Source organism: Venturia canescens, chromosome 1 (genome assembly GCF_019457755.1).
Source record: "Venturia canescens isolate UGA chromosome 1, ASM1945775v1, whole genome shotgun sequence".
NCBI classification, from domain to species: domain Eukaryota; kingdom Metazoa; phylum Arthropoda; class Insecta; order Hymenoptera; family Ichneumonidae; genus Venturia; species Venturia canescens.
The window spans coordinates 26,478,288-26,495,237 of record NC_057421.1 but is presented as its reverse complement, the minus strand read 5'-3'; the positions used below and the strand labels follow the sequence as shown (position 1 = coordinate 26,495,237).

At 37.9% G+C, this 16,950-nt stretch overlaps 2 protein-coding genes across 2 annotated transcripts; both read right to left on the bottom strand.

Annotated features, from left to right (window-relative positions):
- Positions 1-5,503: 5,503 nt before the first annotated feature.
- On the bottom strand, positions 5,504-11,249 carry Sply (Sphingosine-1-phosphate lyase). Its single transcript, XM_043426301.1, has 9 exons — positions 10,973-11,249; positions 8,784-8,925; positions 8,271-8,486; positions 7,949-8,157; positions 7,357-7,593; positions 7,049-7,258; positions 6,550-6,788; positions 5,943-6,210; positions 5,504-5,815 (listed from the first exon to the last, which is right to left on the bottom strand). Exons 2-9 carry the CDS (start codon positions 8,911-8,913, stop codon positions 5,714-5,716), a joined length of 1,611 nt encoding a protein of 536 aa, XP_043282236.1. The 5' UTR covers positions 8,914-8,925; positions 10,973-11,249; the 3' UTR covers positions 5,504-5,713.
- A 2,356-nt stretch (positions 11,250-13,605) lies between these two features.
- Positions 13,606-16,593, bottom strand: LOC122411211 (cuticle protein 16.5-like). The gene is made up of 2 exons (XM_043419855.1): positions 16,523-16,593; positions 13,606-14,725 (listed from the first exon to the last, which is right to left on the bottom strand). Exons 1-2 carry the CDS (start codon positions 16,532-16,534, stop codon positions 13,814-13,816), a joined length of 924 nt encoding a protein of 307 aa, XP_043275790.1. The 5' UTR covers positions 16,535-16,593; the 3' UTR covers positions 13,606-13,813.
- Between the last annotated feature and the right edge of the window lie 357 nt (positions 16,594-16,950).

Below are 16,950 nucleotides of genomic sequence, written 5' to 3'. Positions count from 1 at the left end.
AACGTGACTGCCCAAGGAGAGGGCCGAGAGGGTTTTAATATTTTTTTCTGCTTTTTTTTAAAACTGCCGTAAATTGTCAAATTTTTCGAATTTCAAAAATCCGACTCGACAGACTTATCACTGCAACTTTATTTCACAAGAATTTTTTAACGTTTTTCAGATCTATCATCATTTCAAGAGGAAATGATACAGACCGTGGAGCAAATTTTTTTTCATAGTGCTTCAGGAAACGTGACTTTTTATGTTGAAATTTTTGAAAAAAAATGAAACAATTTTTTTTACAAAGTTGAAATACTAATAAACAATGTGTAAAAAATATGTTTATTAATTTCTATTGCTATCTCTTCTAAAAAGAGTTTTCTTTTAGCGCGTTTTAGGCACTGCTGGACGTATGTAAGGCGTTAATATTAAAATTGAGTAATCGTAAAATAGCAGCTAGAAAAAAAATGCAAGCGTTCCGACTTTTAAATATGATTTGAAGCTTTATATATTTTAAAAACAACACGAAGAGCCTTCGTCCAAGCTGCCGTGCTTAGCAGTTTTTTCGAAAACATTCATCAGAACCAATCGCTCGAAACACTGCTGGAGTCATGACTCGGGGTGTGTTAACCCTGCTCGAATGAAACTTCCCTATTCGAGGGCAATGGGGAACTGAAGTTCTTGGAATCGCAGGGTCCGATAAGCCACCCTTTTCCTTAGCTGATCCCCGACCATTTATCCACTCGCGTCGTACCCTAATTTGTTCACTGACCGTGGTGCAATAAGTAATACCTTTTTGTGAACTTACATCCATTAGGGGACAAGACGACGAAAGATACATGGATAAGTGGACGACTCTCGAGAAAAGAATGGCTTGGACGTTGGGCAGCGGTAAATAATTCTGTTAGGGAACTGCTATGATAACGACGGTTTGTCTATTTTAGGGCACAATCTACTCTGGGTCTTGTGTCATTTACGTAAGACAGAGGTAAGCAAAGTTTCTGCATAATATCCTGCATTGAAAATAAAGAAAAATGCTGTGAGTAAAATATTGAAATTCTCCCTATGCGCGGAGTGAAACTCCGAGGAACTTTCTAACTAAGAAATTGTGACGAATTAAGGAGGGTGGCTACATTCGTCAAAATGATAAGAAATTGATCAAATTTGGTGATAATGTTCTTCAACATCAAGTGCGAAAACACAATTTTTTTCAAAATTTTCTTCTGCTTAATTATCGAGTAATTACGCATTAAAGCAGATTTCTTATGCCCGGAATGTATATGGAAAGGCTATGCTTATACATGTGAACTTTAGTGATCAATTACTCGATAACTGTACAGAAGAAAAATCTTAAAAAATTTGTATTCTCAAATTTGGCACTAAGGAATATGTTCACCAAATTTTATTAAATTCTTATCATTTTGAAATTTTTGATGTAATTAACATGGTTTAGCATGGCAACATTGTATCGTCGCTAGCCACCCTCCTTAACCGGTAAAGACGTCTAACGTGAAAAAACACGTGATTTAAAGAAATTAAAAAAAATTAAACTCAATTGAAACGGAGGAATACAATTTACACAGATAGTAAAAATGGGGCAGCATCGAACGGTTTTTTCAACATTTCTCTTCAGCCGTGGTGAAACGAGCTACCGAGTGTTTTGGGAAAGAGGATTTTACAGAGAGTTCATTGGAAACAATCCATCGAAAATACAATTCGTGAGAACACTGCGTTCTCCGAAAACAATCGGATCGAATTACAATTCGTCAAAGCCTGACTCGTCGAAAATTCGCGTAAAATTTTTAGAGATAACAAAACAATAGGTGGAAAAACTAATGAAAATTTGTTGCTACAGCACTAAGCGGGACACTAAAATTTTTTTTAATCATCGCGATAAAAAAGAACAATTATTAACGACTGCAACGAAAAGTATCCAGAGCTTTTTTTCCTGCGCCAGAAAATAATCATAGGATTCAGCAAATTGTTTACGATACAGAGTATTTTATACGAATTGCGATTCGATGAAAAGTTTTATCTACGAATTGTTCTCGAGAAATTTTCAGCAGACACAGAAGTTAATTTTACTTGTAAGAAGATTAATGGCTAAGAAGTCACTCCTGTAACTAATAAGTTCAAATGAAACGATTGATACGAGATTAAAGACGGCGAGAGAACGTATATCCAAGGTAGTGGAAATTAAAAAAGGGGTCAGACTGGCTCGAAAAAAATGGGATACGGTTAGTGATTAATGGGGGTTGAAATGCTTACATTGTCGTTACAATCGAAGCCTAACGCTTCACGGCGAGTGATGAAACGATGCTGGGTGATATAGAAATCCTCTACTCTTTCTTTCCCAGTTTCGATCTAAAAGGAGACGAGGAGCGACAAGGGTAAGCGATAGAGCAGAGTTACGTCCGGATATAGAACGATATATGAGACGGGGTGAGTTGCGTAGGTGGGCGGAGAGACGCCCAAGGATTTAAGGTATTCGCTTCGCGAATGTGCGGTCTTTGTCAGAGACGCCATGGCATTTTCATATAAGCTTAAGGCGTGAGACCAACATCAGATGGAAACCGAAGATTCAGTCCCGACAAAAATCGTCCGCTATCTTCGAAACGAGAAAAGTCCGCGCACAACCCAACTCCGTGTCATACCGCACAAAGAAAAAACAGAAAGGAGCATTCAAAGACCACCGACAGCAGATAATTTCTATCGCTTCGTTGATGAGCGAAATATTGGAGAAAATATCGGTTTTTTAATTTTGCTAAAAATAAAATTACGACCGATTCCCGCTGTGATTCGGACTCGTAACGAACTATTAAAATGCTCGAACTTGGGAGGAATAAAGAACCTTGCCGCCAGCAATACTTTTCTCACGTCTCGAGATCACACACCGCGTACAGGCGATGAACGATAAATAAATCCAACAAAATATCTCTTCCATTTGAGCTTAAGAAGGAAACGAAGCCATGAAAATATTGATTTTTTTCTAAAATAAAATAAAATGCAGTGTGACAAAAATTTGCAACGTGCTTCCTCGTTCGTGAGACCAATCATAGAAACTTCTCTGTTAGATTCTATTTCAATTGGATTCGCTACTCCTGTCAAGAAAAAAATAAAAAAGTTGTAGAATAAAATGGATATGAAAGACTTGAATGACGTGCTCGATTTACCGGGTTTCAATCTTTTTTTTTCAACATTGAATATCAGCTTTTCTCCGAACACAATAATGCCTTTCGATCTGCAGTGCTCCAGGTTATTTCAAGAAAGCATTTTACGACGTAAATTCCACGTTATCCCATCGAGTCTGCTACACACGAGGGCTAGATAATTTTGTTGCCTTTAGAAATATGGGAACCTTATTTTCGCTGTCATCTCGTCGATGGTACTGTGTGTCGACAACGATGTTTTGTCGAAGAAAAAACCCATACGAGAATATATAAAGAGCCGCGGTGACGACTCGACGCCCGTACTAATATTTTAAACGTTAATATGTAAAGTTTGGAGCATTCGATTTCTCATCATTAAATTATCATACCCGAGATCGACTGGATGGATCTGATCGCAACGACGACCAATCGAAAGTGAAAAACGAAAAAATAATCGGAAGCAATGTTCAAATTTTTTCGTCAAACGCTTCGTCCGTGAAAGCGATTAAAAAACACTGTGATATTTTAAAACCGACATTTTCGCATGTATAAAAGTGTCGTAAGGCACGGGCCTTCATAAAACACGGGTCAACACAAAATTTGACATTGAAATTTAAGTATGAAATTTTTGTAGATTGGATCCTATTTGAACGAAGAAATTATGAAAAAGTTTGATTTTGTATCCAGGAGGACGTTTGAACAATATTTTTGAAAATCGGTCATTTCAATATTTATTTTATTTTAGTACCATACAAATATAAATGTATATTATTTCGATTCATTTTAAGGTAGTTCATGCACGAAACGATTTTCTTAAGAGAGTCTTGAAATTTACACAGAGTTTAAATGGATAGTCGACTGAGACGCATTTCAAATTTTAAAGGGTTCTTTTTATTTGTTATTGAGATAAAAGTGTTTGAATATGAAAAAAATACACAGGATTATAGGGACTATGTGTAAAAAGTCGTTTACCTTTCTATATAAGGAATGAACGCTCCTTACGAAGTTTAGAAAAAAGTACAAAATAACAATGAAGTATATAATGAAGGTTTCAGAAAAGATCGAGACGATTGTCTGACTAGTGATAAAGATATATTTCGTTAAATATTGAACGAAAATGGTAATGAGCCCTCGTATAACCTCACATTTGCTTATTTCGGCATTTTGTTTCTTCTTGGCTTGGCCCATTGCTGTCATGGCCTTCTGTCTTTTTATTAACACTTTTTTTTATCCATTTTCCTTTGTGTGTTTCCCTTTAAGTTCTCTAAAGTGATGTTTTACATAAAAAACTATAGTATTTTCGTCAGGGACGAATGAAATTTCGGGTTCAGTCAGAAGTGAATCCCCGTTTAATTAATGACTTGTAATTTCATTAGCCAAAAAATAAGTTAGAATTAATAACTCTGACATCAATTTAGAGTGAAAAAAATAGGATCCTACGAGCATGATCTACCTTAATTATCAAACTGGCTTACAAAAAAGTGGAAAATGATTAAAAAATGCAGCCGAGTACCATCTGGCGAGACACTGTGTCAATGTAAGAACCCCACTTTTATCGCGGGGTATTATTTAATTGAGTCAAAATTAATTGAAATTCTTATGAAAACATGAAAATTAGTATTATTAGTATAATTATCACAAAAGCAAACTTTATATGAAATAAAGATATTTTTTCTTCGTTTTTGTGCATAATTAACCAGAAAATCATGCATGAAATTAACTTTAGGATTATTTTGGAAAATCTTATTTAGACACGGATCTTTGATGCAATGAATTATTTCCGTTCGATCGATCGAGTGGGCACGGTTTCTCATAACGCGATAGTATATTAATGTCATTCAACAATGCGCTCGAAGCGCCTACGATGCTTGAATTTCTGAAATATTCGTGGTCGCCGACGGAACAGAGGAGAATCCAGTGCGCTATGCTACGAAGATGCTCCCGTTGTACATCATATCGGATATGCCATACGAAAATAGAGCTTGCGCCCCTTTATTCAGTACCTCTAACTCTTTAACTATCGCCTTCCGACCTTTAACATATTCAGCATTCCATCTATCAATGCGGTTTCAAAACTATGCAAAAACGCATAATTTCAATTATCCACAATATGTCCGAAGTGGTAAATGGAGTCTGGAAGAGATCAAGCTGGCCGTTATGTTGACAAAATACTTTTTAATCGGAGACGACATTTTTCATCGAAAAATTTTTGCATCAGCAGTAAAACGAATGAAATCGAGTTTCTGGTTTTTCTTTATAGGGTTGTCATACGATGATTCAAAGTGTGTCATATTTTTTCAATGCCTCAATGAGCTACGAACAACCAGCTTTAAAATGCGAGAGATTTGAAAAAAAGATATTACAAACGACAGGAATATTTTTTGTATAGAAATGGAATGGCATTTTTTATTTTTATTACAATAGTCTCCCAGGTACAATTGTATAAGTAAACAAAGTTGAAAAAATCTCGTCTGGAATCGAATACATGTTTTGTATCTCAAACCGATGCTTGATTGAATAACAGTATTGTCCGTTTATTTTCTTGGCACAATTTCCCATTTTCTGGCTTTTCAAGAATTTCTCATTCATATTTCGGGGGTAGAGTAAACGGAGTCGAGGAACATTTTGCCAAAATCACCGACGATGCTGCGATCAGGAATCGCTTGGCTCGTTCCGTACATGGCGAGCTGAAAATTATAAAAAATTTCAACTGGTACTACAAAAAACACGAATGATCACAATGATCATTCGCAGAAATGACGAGTGATTGAACCCATGACGTTTCTTCAGAAATGAAAAATAAAAATTATTCACCATTCCTTCCAACTCGTCGTTCGGATTTTTGGCGATTTCGACCAAAACTTCTCTAACATCAGCCAAAAATTGTTCAGCTACTCCAGGCTGAGTGTGAACTTTAGTAACACACAAGTGAATACCACATGGAAATTGCAGGGGATTCAGACTCCACCCCCTGCTACTCAGACCCGTGGAAAGTCGATAAATGTGGAATTTCTTCGAACCCAGTGCTATTACCGACGTCGCTGGTGTCCCGAATATAAAAAGCCCGTCCATTTTCCCCAGCCTGTTTAAATTAAAAAAAAAAAAAAAAAGAAAAAAAACAAATTTATTAATTTTATATCCCTTTCTGCTTATAGTGAGATAAAATGAAATTCTATGATTTGCGTATGAGTAGAAAACGCTTAGTCAGCGACAGCTGTATGAAATAATGTTCAATCATCCGGAATATTGCACAACATTCCCAACTGTTTAAAGATTCATTTCAGCCAGCGAGGGAAACAAAAATAAAAGCGAGTTTCCTGGAATTTATCGACGTGTCAATGTTAAATATACACCCAGTAACTCATGAAGTGAGTTGTTTCATTCATAAATCTCTGATTATGTAAATCGCCTGTACACATACTCGGACTCGACATATCTTGTCGTTTGGATAATACTTCTGGTGGCTTCAACGTAGCCATTGAACCCAAAGTACATCATGGATGACCAGCAAGTAGCAATGACACCGCCTGCACGCGAACCGTTTACTGTGGGCGAGGCATAAATACCACCAACCCAATCGGTCGTTATGGTGTACTGATAATGGCGGTATTTTTTGTCCTTATACAAAACTATGGAAGATCCTTTTGGTGCATAACCATACTGGAAATAAAAATGGAACATTTTTAGCCAATCCATTACCAATTGATGGTAGTGAACGGATCTATGTTGTCGGTGGGTGTTGAATTTTGAGAATTATTCGGATGATTCCGAAACCCGAAAAGTTTTTCTCTCAAGTTTCAATTAATCGTGTACAATGATGGACGATTATAAAAAATTTAATTGGGAAAAGAACTTGAGAGGAAGAAGGCGAGTTGGAGGCCAATCGTGCGCTCCATTTCGGGCAAATGAGGTTGTTTTACCTTGTGAGTATCAGCTGAAATACTTTTGACTCCAGGTAAGGAAAAATCAAACGGAGCCACGGAGTATCCTGCATCAGGCATGAAGCATATTAAAAACCCTCCAAGGCAAGCGTCCACGTGAACTGGAATGTCGTATTTTACTCCAAGTGCTGAAATGGCTTCGATATTGTCCATCGTACCGTATGGGAAATTTGGGGTTGAACCGACCAGCTGAAACGAATCAATTACTTTCGTCTCAATAAATGTGATAAATATGTTTAATGGAAATTGTAATCGACGTTGGTGCTTCTGAGATACCGCAAACTTACCATTATTGTGTTTCCATTAATGGCCTTCTTCATCGCCTCGATACTGACTGTGTAACTGTGTGGATTGACCGGAATTGTTCTAATACGAATTTTCAAATATTTTGCTGCTTTATCGAAGGCCGTGTGCGCTGTGATCGGAATTACCATTTCAGGGTGTTTTACACCTTTGACGTCTCTCGCATAATCTCTCCATGTTTTACAAGCCAAAAGAATCGACTCTGTGCCACCTGTCGTCATCTATAATCATCGGAGTTAGGAGTGAAAAAAATGGAATCATCGATTCAAAATTTGAACGTGTTTTTGCACGGAAATTCAGCTTTCTTTTGATCCGACAGCGTTTAACGAGTTTGAAACGAAAATGGAATTGCGATCGGATATTATTCGGAAAAATCTGTCTGCTCTTCTAGATCCAAAAATAATGAAAACCCGTAAATAGAGCGAGGATTTTACTTCTAGCAAAATAACAGCTGCGACACTTGACTCAATGCCAAGAATTTTTGGCTATAGCTACTCGGGGAACTTCAGAGGATAGAGAAATCAAGGCGTTGTTGCATTTTTAGATATTTTGTCGCAATTTGATGTTAAAACTTACCGTTCCGCACGTATTATCATCGCCGTGAAACAATCGACAGCAAATCCTAACCACTTCAGCCTCCATTTTACAGACTCCTGGAAATACGTCTGGATGGAGAGGATTCGTATAAGAAGCGATCCCATAAACATCGGCTATCAAATTCATAAGTTGTTCGTTGTCCGTATAAACAGTTCCTGAAACTTTTCCACCTTTCCAATCGTAGCTACCTAAAAATTTATGGATTTAAATATTTGTTTAAAGCACTTTTTTGTACTATGGAAATTGTCTTTGTTTTACATTAAATCGATTTACGAAATGTAGTTTTTACAAATTCCCTTACCTAATTCCGTGTATTTCTTCACTTTATCCAACACCTGTTCGGGTGTCAAACCTTTTTCCGGAAGTTTCGTCACGAATGAATCTCTCTTGAGTCTTTGCAATAAATCTTCTTCCAACGATTTATTCATAGCAACCAATTCCGTTTCTAGTCTTTTTTTCACCGATGGAATCATTTTCACTAATTTGAACACTTGACGCTTTCCTCTTTCATAGACACCTGCAAGTTTCATTATTAGTTTTTTTACAAATGAAGAGGAAATTTGATATTAATTTATCATGATTTATCATTCAGTATGAAATATCGATTTTTTATTTTTATTTTTATTTTTTTTTATATTGAATTGTCATTTTTTTATTGTGTTTTTCAATTTCGATTCGAATTTTTTATTTATCATTCCAATTTTTCTTATTAATGCCGACTTTTTTGTCTTAATGTCATATTTATCAGCTCAAGTTCGAATTTGGGCTTGTGAATATAAGCCGTTACATTCTTTGAGAAAAAAAAATTACTAACTTTCTTCCTGAAATACAAAATTCCAAACCCAAACTGCCCCCAAGACAGTGGTTGTCGTGATCGTCACTATTTGCCATGGCTCCTTTTCTTTGAACACATTATTTACAACTCCCTTTAGAGCGCAATCCATTGTTTTATGATTCTGAAATAATGTAAAAAAACACTTCAATTTATTGTAGAGATTTAAAACTATTGAAAAAATTCAGCTCCTTTGATGGTGGCGTAACGAAGTGAATAAAAGCAAATTGCGATCCGAGAATTCAAGACGACGAGGTGAAAATTTTTGCCCCGAATGATCAAGCGAATTCCTCCAGAATATTCTCACAATATATCCGGACGACCATTCGGAAAGAAGATTTTTAACATTTTGTGAGAAATATTAAGAATTTGGCGTCGATGTGTAGCCGAATATTGCTTTGAATATCATTAGCATAAATTTATGCGAAGCTATACGACTGCGGTTCGGTTAGTTCTGAAACCTGGCAATCCCGTTATATTAATAGTATCATTTGAGAAAGCACTATTATTTGAATTATTACGCGAATCCGAAAAACAAGTTATTATCATTTCGTTACTCATTATTGAAAATATTTTTACCGGCTTTCCTAGAAAAGTACATTCAAAGGTAACGTCTTAAGGTAGTTCGATAGCTAAGTACCGTATAAAAAATAGGGTGCAGCCCCCTTCCCGTGTGAACATTATTCGTTGTGAAATATGTTCCAGAAGTCATTCACATTATATCGTTGATGATCAGTAAAAAAATATGTGGTTACGATATTATACTAAAATTTCATAATTGCTCGTAATTTTGGAATTTTTTATTTTTTTATTTTGCGTAAGCCTCTATTAGAGAACATCTTCATGCCGTATGCATATATATGTGCATACAAATGAACGCTCAGGCAACAACCTGAGACGATAACAGCATTTTAAAGTATAGTGATAATCATGGCTTGTCTCACGCGATAGCGTTGCCACGTCGCGAACCTTGAAATTCTCCCACTCGAATTCTCATACATTTTTTATTTCAATAATATTTTTCTCAAAAACTAGATCAGGTTTTTTTTTTAATTTTTTCTTCAGAAAATAGTTTAACACTATGTTTTTTAAAATGAAAAAATCGTAAGAACCGTTCTCGAGTTATTTCCATACACATTTTTTGTTTGACGATTACCATGTGTTCGGATAGAGAAACTATAAAACTTTAACTTGCAATATCTGAAAAACTATACGGTAGAATTACTTTTTTTTTAATGGATTTGTTAGATTTTTGTGTGCAACATATATATTTTTTTTTAATTTCCGTAAGAAATCGGGTTCTGCTATTGAACAATCTTAAGGATATTGTTATGAACGAATTTTTTTTTCTTTACACAATGAATTGATCAATTATAGATCGTTAGTTTAAATAACGATTTTTTGATTGGTTAAAGTATTTGGAGTTTGCAATTTATGCGTTTTAGTATAACTTTCATCGAACAATGTCACTACATCAATAATTACACTAATCACCGTTGTTCGAGAAATGTCTCGAACCTGTAAAAGCATTCGCGGTTGGTAGTCCAAAAATATTTGACATTGAAACGTAAAAATTCGGTATGCGCGATAACGAAATTTCAAAAGATAACAATGCAAAAATATGTATTTCCTCGAGGTTCGATGTAAAATAAAAATGTCAGATAAACTTCAAAGAATTTGTGAGAACTAAAAATATCACTGTATGCATCCATAGATTTCTCTAACTTGGGATATATATAACTGACAAAGTTGTACCTGGTTTTTTTTCAAAGTAGAGCACAGATTAAGAATTAACGAATTGAACTAAGCGCACAACTGTTGCGACGTTGGCCCCAGGTGGTCGGGAATGAACTTTTTCGATTTTTAAATTACGATCGTTTAAGAATTTCCATTGATTTACAATAAAATTCTATTTACGAACTCTACAAAATATGAATATGGCGGATGGTAATTTTCAGCTACGATTCGAGGTTCTTTTTACAAACAAACTCATCATAGAAGCAGAGCTACATCTCTTATCGAAAGCATGGAAATCTTTAGAAGATCTAGCCGAGTCAGCTCCCATGAGTGTTAGGCCACGTGAAGCCTGACTCAACTCTTTTTCACGATAAGTAAATGAAAATAAATTTTTCGATTGATAATAATAATAATAATCATTAAAAAATATTTACGTGAACGTTTTCAGAGGAATTTCTCAGCGTATTTGACTGTCTCGTTACTGTACAATACACGAATCTTGCAGTTTGTTCAATGTAGTCAACGAAGTACACCGAATTTCATTCGACCACGCATTTTATCGTTTTTTTTTTAATTATTGCACAAATCCTCGTAGACTTTATCGCTGTTTATTATCTCTTTATCGTGTATCACTTTTACGAAATATGTCAATTTTTGAGTCCAACTGACTGAGGTCAGATCAGTACACGTGCACCGAGCACATGAGACTTAATAACTAACTACTGAGCTACAGACACTACAGATACAGATGTTTCGCAACCAGTAGCGCCCCTAATAATAACCACGGCCTGACCAAGAACTAGGTTGCCACTTTATCCTCTAGCTCACCCGATACTCTAAACCCACGTCGAATTTCGAATTCCTACTTGTTTCGCAACGCGCGTTACTTTCGCGAAGGAAACTGTTCAAGTTTTTACGCTTGAGCAAAGTTTAGTGTTGGAAATAGTATTTATTCCATCGATGTTAGTTATATTTTAATAACAAAGTTTTATTACGAATATCAAAAACTATCGATACAAAATAGAAGTGTACCGCACGACATGTAAATTGTAGAAGTGTAGTTGACGGTTTTCTTTCTGACTGACTGATGATTCGCGACACCAACTTTCTGCCCATCTCGAGAAACACAATGTTTTTTTTTTTTTCAAATGAACGCTCATTGGTTCTTTCTACAAAAAGGCTGAGAAAAACCCGCCACGTAATAAAATTTACCACGCAGCGGAGTTAAAGGTGCGAAAGAGTCGCTTGCCAGAAGGGTCAAGCGACGGCGGGGTTCCAGTAGGGCACCAGGCGATTCTCCATGGCACGTTGTCAGTTGGACGCCGGACAATTCTCCATCGTGTCATTTGCCCCGTGCAAGTCTCCACTGTGCAAGTTTCTGCGCTAGGAACCGCGAATTTGCGAATTTCGTACTTTAGCATTTTATACTGATTTGATAACTTGATCATTGAATATTAATAAATGAGAGGAACGTAACGGACTTGGGGGACTAATGTATAAGTATACCATAAACAATAACCACTAGTCGATAAGAAATATGAACGCATTGACTAACTCAATCCTATAGTTTACATTATAATAATCTCCATACGTTGAAATGTATCGAAATAAGGCTTTCTTTGATTTCTTATATAAATAGTTCTAATATCCTAATACGATACTTTTACCCACTTTCATCTTATAAATATTAGGCTAGGACATATCCATCGTCACTCTTATACTAAGGACCTAGAATAATAAGGGCACTGTGTGGTTCTGTCCGCGTATGAGCGGAGCGTACGTAGTCTGCGCGTGAGAATCAAAAGATTTGTGAGACTAAAAGTCGAACGGAATAGAATTAGGGAGAACATTGTTGTCAGCCGAAGAGTCAAGATCCATATTTTCGTCAATATATTCATCAAAAATTAAATCTTTGTCTTGAGTTATTGGAGAGAAATTCGCAAGGCGAGTTTCAACTCCTTATCAATCGAACCCACCCAAAACTAAGTCATTCGGAATAATAGTTACTACAATTCCCGCTCGGAGCGTTACACTCTCCTACTGTGGCAATTGGACACCATGGCAAATGCCCAACCGTGTCCTGTAGGGGTAATTTCCATCGTAGCAGTTCGACATTTTCCCGACGCTCGCGTATTCCCACTTTTCGCACCGTCAAACTCAGTGATCTCCACCATGTCCAGCGGCCGGTCTGATATGCCTTCGTTGCAACTCTCCAACAGTGGCAATTGGACATCGAGCCAAATTTACAAGCGTATAGCTTGCCCATAGGGCTAGGGCCCATCGTAGCAGTCCGACATTTCCCCGACCCTTGGATGCCCGCATTCCCTACCAGCGGTACTATTTTCGAATAGCATCATTCGTACCTGACGAAAAACTTAGCAGCGAGTAAATTTATCCATACAAATATACCGACTATCCGCTCGGTCAGTTATCTAATTTATTGAATGATTTCAAAAATTTTGAATGAATTAGAAAAAAAATCATCTCGAAACGAGCTTCAGTTGGAAAGGGTACAAAATCAAAAAACGCTTTCCAATTGCCACAGCAGGAGAGTTACACAATGAAGATCTGCACGGGGCAAATGACACGATGGAGAATCGCCCGATGTCCTACTGAAACCCTGCCCAAACAAACGAACCTTTTTGTTTTATGCTCTTTTCATGACTTTCTCAACGCCACTCGATCTGTTCATTGATACAACATGCTGAAAGGATTTAAAGAATGCCCGGAACTCCGATAAAAGAAACCCGCGTTTAAACAACTTTGGGAAAAGTTGCGAAAGAGCTTACTGCCATCTGGTCACCAGACACTGGGCATTTCCCGTCCGAGCTAGACCAGTGTTCCGAAGTAACTCGCGTCACGACTATTGAATGGACAATAAATACGATTCGAGGCTACCGGCTATTCGAATGATTTATTACGATCGTGGCCAAAGTAGGACCTCGTAGGAAACCACAGTTTTAGAATTTCCCAACGCATTAGTTACCGTCCGACGATTATTGGGTATGCCAGCGATCGAAAATTAATGTTGCCCACATCGTTAGCTAGCATCGCATCAATAAGAAAATTTGTGGTGAGGCAAAAAATTTATTAATATACAAAGTCGATAAAAAGTGTTTCAGGCTGAACGCCACAAAATGTACAGAGCAACCTGCTTTCGGTCGAGTGCGTATTTTCATGGAAACGCGCACTTGATAAAATTCTCACATCGTCGCAAGCCTTCTCTCCTCGACATCGTTGACAGTTGGTTCGTAATACATGAAAATTTAGTGAAATTACCAAGCGTAACTAGTGCCGAAACCGGCAAAGGTTGCGTGGACGACCGGTGCGGCGGCGGCGGCGGCGTACGCGGTTTTGGCGACAACTGGGCTCGCGTGAGCGGCATAAGTGTAGGCAGGTGCCGCGTACGTCGCTTTAGCGAGAACGGGAGTGGCGGCGGGAGCGGCGTAAGAGTACGCTGGTGCGGCGTATGCGGCTTTGGCGACGAGGGGTGCCGAGTAGGTCGAATAAGAGAGAGCGGCCGTTGGAGCATAAGCGGTTTTGGCGATGAGAGGTGCGGCTTGGGCGGCGTACGAGTACGCCGGAGCGGCGGCGTATGCAGTCTTAGCTACGAGAGGGCTCGAGAAGGAAGAGTACGAGACGGCGCTCGCTGGAGAATAGGTGGCCGGTGCGACGTATGCGGCCTTGGCGACGAGCGGAGCTGCAGGGGCGGCGTAAGCGTAAGCGGGTGCCGCATAAGCTGCCTTGGCAACGACGGGTGCGGCGTACGTTGTCTTTGTGACGAGGGGCGCCGAGAACGAAGAGTGCGAGACCGCCGTTGCCGGTGAATAAGCTGCGGGTGCAACGTAGGCTGGCGCAGCATACGCTGCTTTCGCGACGATTGGAGTCGCCGGGGCGGCGTATGCGTATGCGGGCGCTGCGTGAGCCGCGTACGCGTAAGCCGGCGCTGCGTACGTCTGTGTTAGAAGAGCGTCGTTGCTCACACGGTTGTTACTCACTCGCACCGACGAGTGCGGTGAGTCCACTTGCTTGCTGAAACTCGTCACAACGTTTTGCCCCGCGTAACCCTTGTGCGTCGACTCTTGGGTGTAACCGATGCTCGAGTAATCAGCGGACGCCGTTGAGATGCTGTACGCGGCTGGACCTCCGGCATGAGCCACTGCCAAGAGTGCGGATAGGACTACGAACTGTGGAACAATTTTCAGGGTTGTAATTGCTTAACGATTTCTCTTGACAGTTTCTATTCGTTTTCTGTCTCCCTCTTTTTTTTATCTTACAGGACAATGAAGCTTCAAAGTAGTTGGGCCGTTCTATGACTAGTCAAGTTCACAATTACTTTATGTTTATTAAATTCAAGTCTAAATTATTAATATAATTAATAAACACATTGAAAATGATTTTATCACGAGAATGTAATAAAATGCTTTAAGAATATCATAAAAGATCAAATTTACGGTGACACTTTAAATATACAGAAGGTAGGGAACATTTTTATTGTACGAAAGAAAGTTTATATCGGTGTAATAGCACCGAGAAAAAGGAATGGTCAATTCCTTTAAAAAAAACGCAGCTACTAAACGAATGAAAGCACGTGAGTCAATTTCCAAAATAAATTTGACGAAATTCCCGTGATTCCCGAATTTGTCCAAAGTTCAATCAGCTGTTACCTGCAAGCCAACGTATTGACTGACATCCGCCTTCGACAGGTCAAGAATTGAAGTTTTTTCATGTTTTCTTTCTTAACCTTTTAAGGACGGGGATTTTTACGTTGAAATCGAACTTTTTTTTACACTAAATTTGTTCATAATATTGATTAATTTTTCAATGCCCGACCAAACTAGTGGTCGATATTTCGACCAAATCCGTCCTGCAAAGGTTAAAAGCCCCGTCAGGTAATGTTTTCTTAAGGATATTTGGTACAGGCTTACAATTGTTGCCATGCTAAACCATGCTAAAAACATAAAAAATTTCAAAACGATCAGAATTTTATAAAATTTGGTGAACATATTCTTTAGTGCCAAATTTGACAATACAAATTTTTTAAGATTTTTCTTCTGTACAGTTATCGAGTAATCGATCACTAAAGTTCACGTCTGTAAGAATACAGCGTTGTTATATACAATCCGGGCATAAGAAATCTGCTTTAACTCGATAACTAAGCAGAAGAAAATTTTTTTAAAAATTGTGTTTTCGCACTTGATGTTGAAGAACATTATCACCAAATTTGATCAATTTCTAATTATTTAGACTTTTGTACCATACATCGTTAAAGGAACGGAATCTGTGATAAATTTTCTTCACCCTATAAACTTTTTCGAAGCTCGGACAGCGTACAATTTTTTCACAATTAATATTATTGAGTTCTCCCATAAGGTATCGTATTAAAAACTCAAAATTGCAAATGCAATAATTCAAAATTTTGCCCTGTAGCAGGCCCCCGAACTGTGCTAATCGTTATCAAGGGACCTTAAACTATTATTTACCGCAAAAAAAAGTGGACCTTCTCCACACTTTATCGAATGCCCGAACTACTTTTAGAAATCTGAACAATCTGAACATTGAAATAATCTTCACAAGTACGGCACCTCTAACCGGACATGTCTTTTAGACATACTTTTAGACATACTCTGGCAAAAGTTTCTACTTTGAACAATGAATATTATTTAATGTATAGAAAAATTCAATTTTTCCCCCATCATAATATCATGAATTGCAGCTCGTAATTTTTCAAATTTAATTCTCTCCGTGCACGATCCTGAGGTTGTAACACAAAAGTAAAATTGATTCTTTGGAAAATCTATGCTGATAGATTCGATTCCGAATACGCTCTACAAATTTCGTTAGCAATTAAATCGTACGATAGAAAAAAAAATAATTGAATAAAATTGATATGTTGAGAGTCGTTTCCGATCAGAATCAGCGAGATTCCAGTTCTCGCGATCGATTTTATACGCCGTTAGTATTATTTCATTCAGTCTACTTACTTTGAATGCCATTTCAATAAACAAATGGTTGTTCCTCGAAGGAGCGATTTCGACTTCTGCGATGTTGGAGAGTTTTCATGCTATATTTATACAGGAGACGACGAGAAGTTCTTGAGCGAGTTAAACCGAAGGTAACCAAAGATCGCGATGATTCGAGAGAAGGAGAGAAGGGTTGACTCTGAGTTTCGACGCTCCCCTTCTCCCCCGGTACGAAATCCATTCGAGGCGTGCATATTGTTACCTTTTGAGTTTGGGTACTCAGGTGAGGAGGAGATCGGAAATTTGTTCCCTGGGAATGTCCTTTTATGAGGGAAAGAGAGGGAGACTGAGACAGACAAGCAGAAAAGAGTTCGGATCAGGTGGGCAAGAGAAAAGAGAAATAATATCGAGCGAAATTCTAGAAAGAGAAATCAAAGGTCGTTCCAACA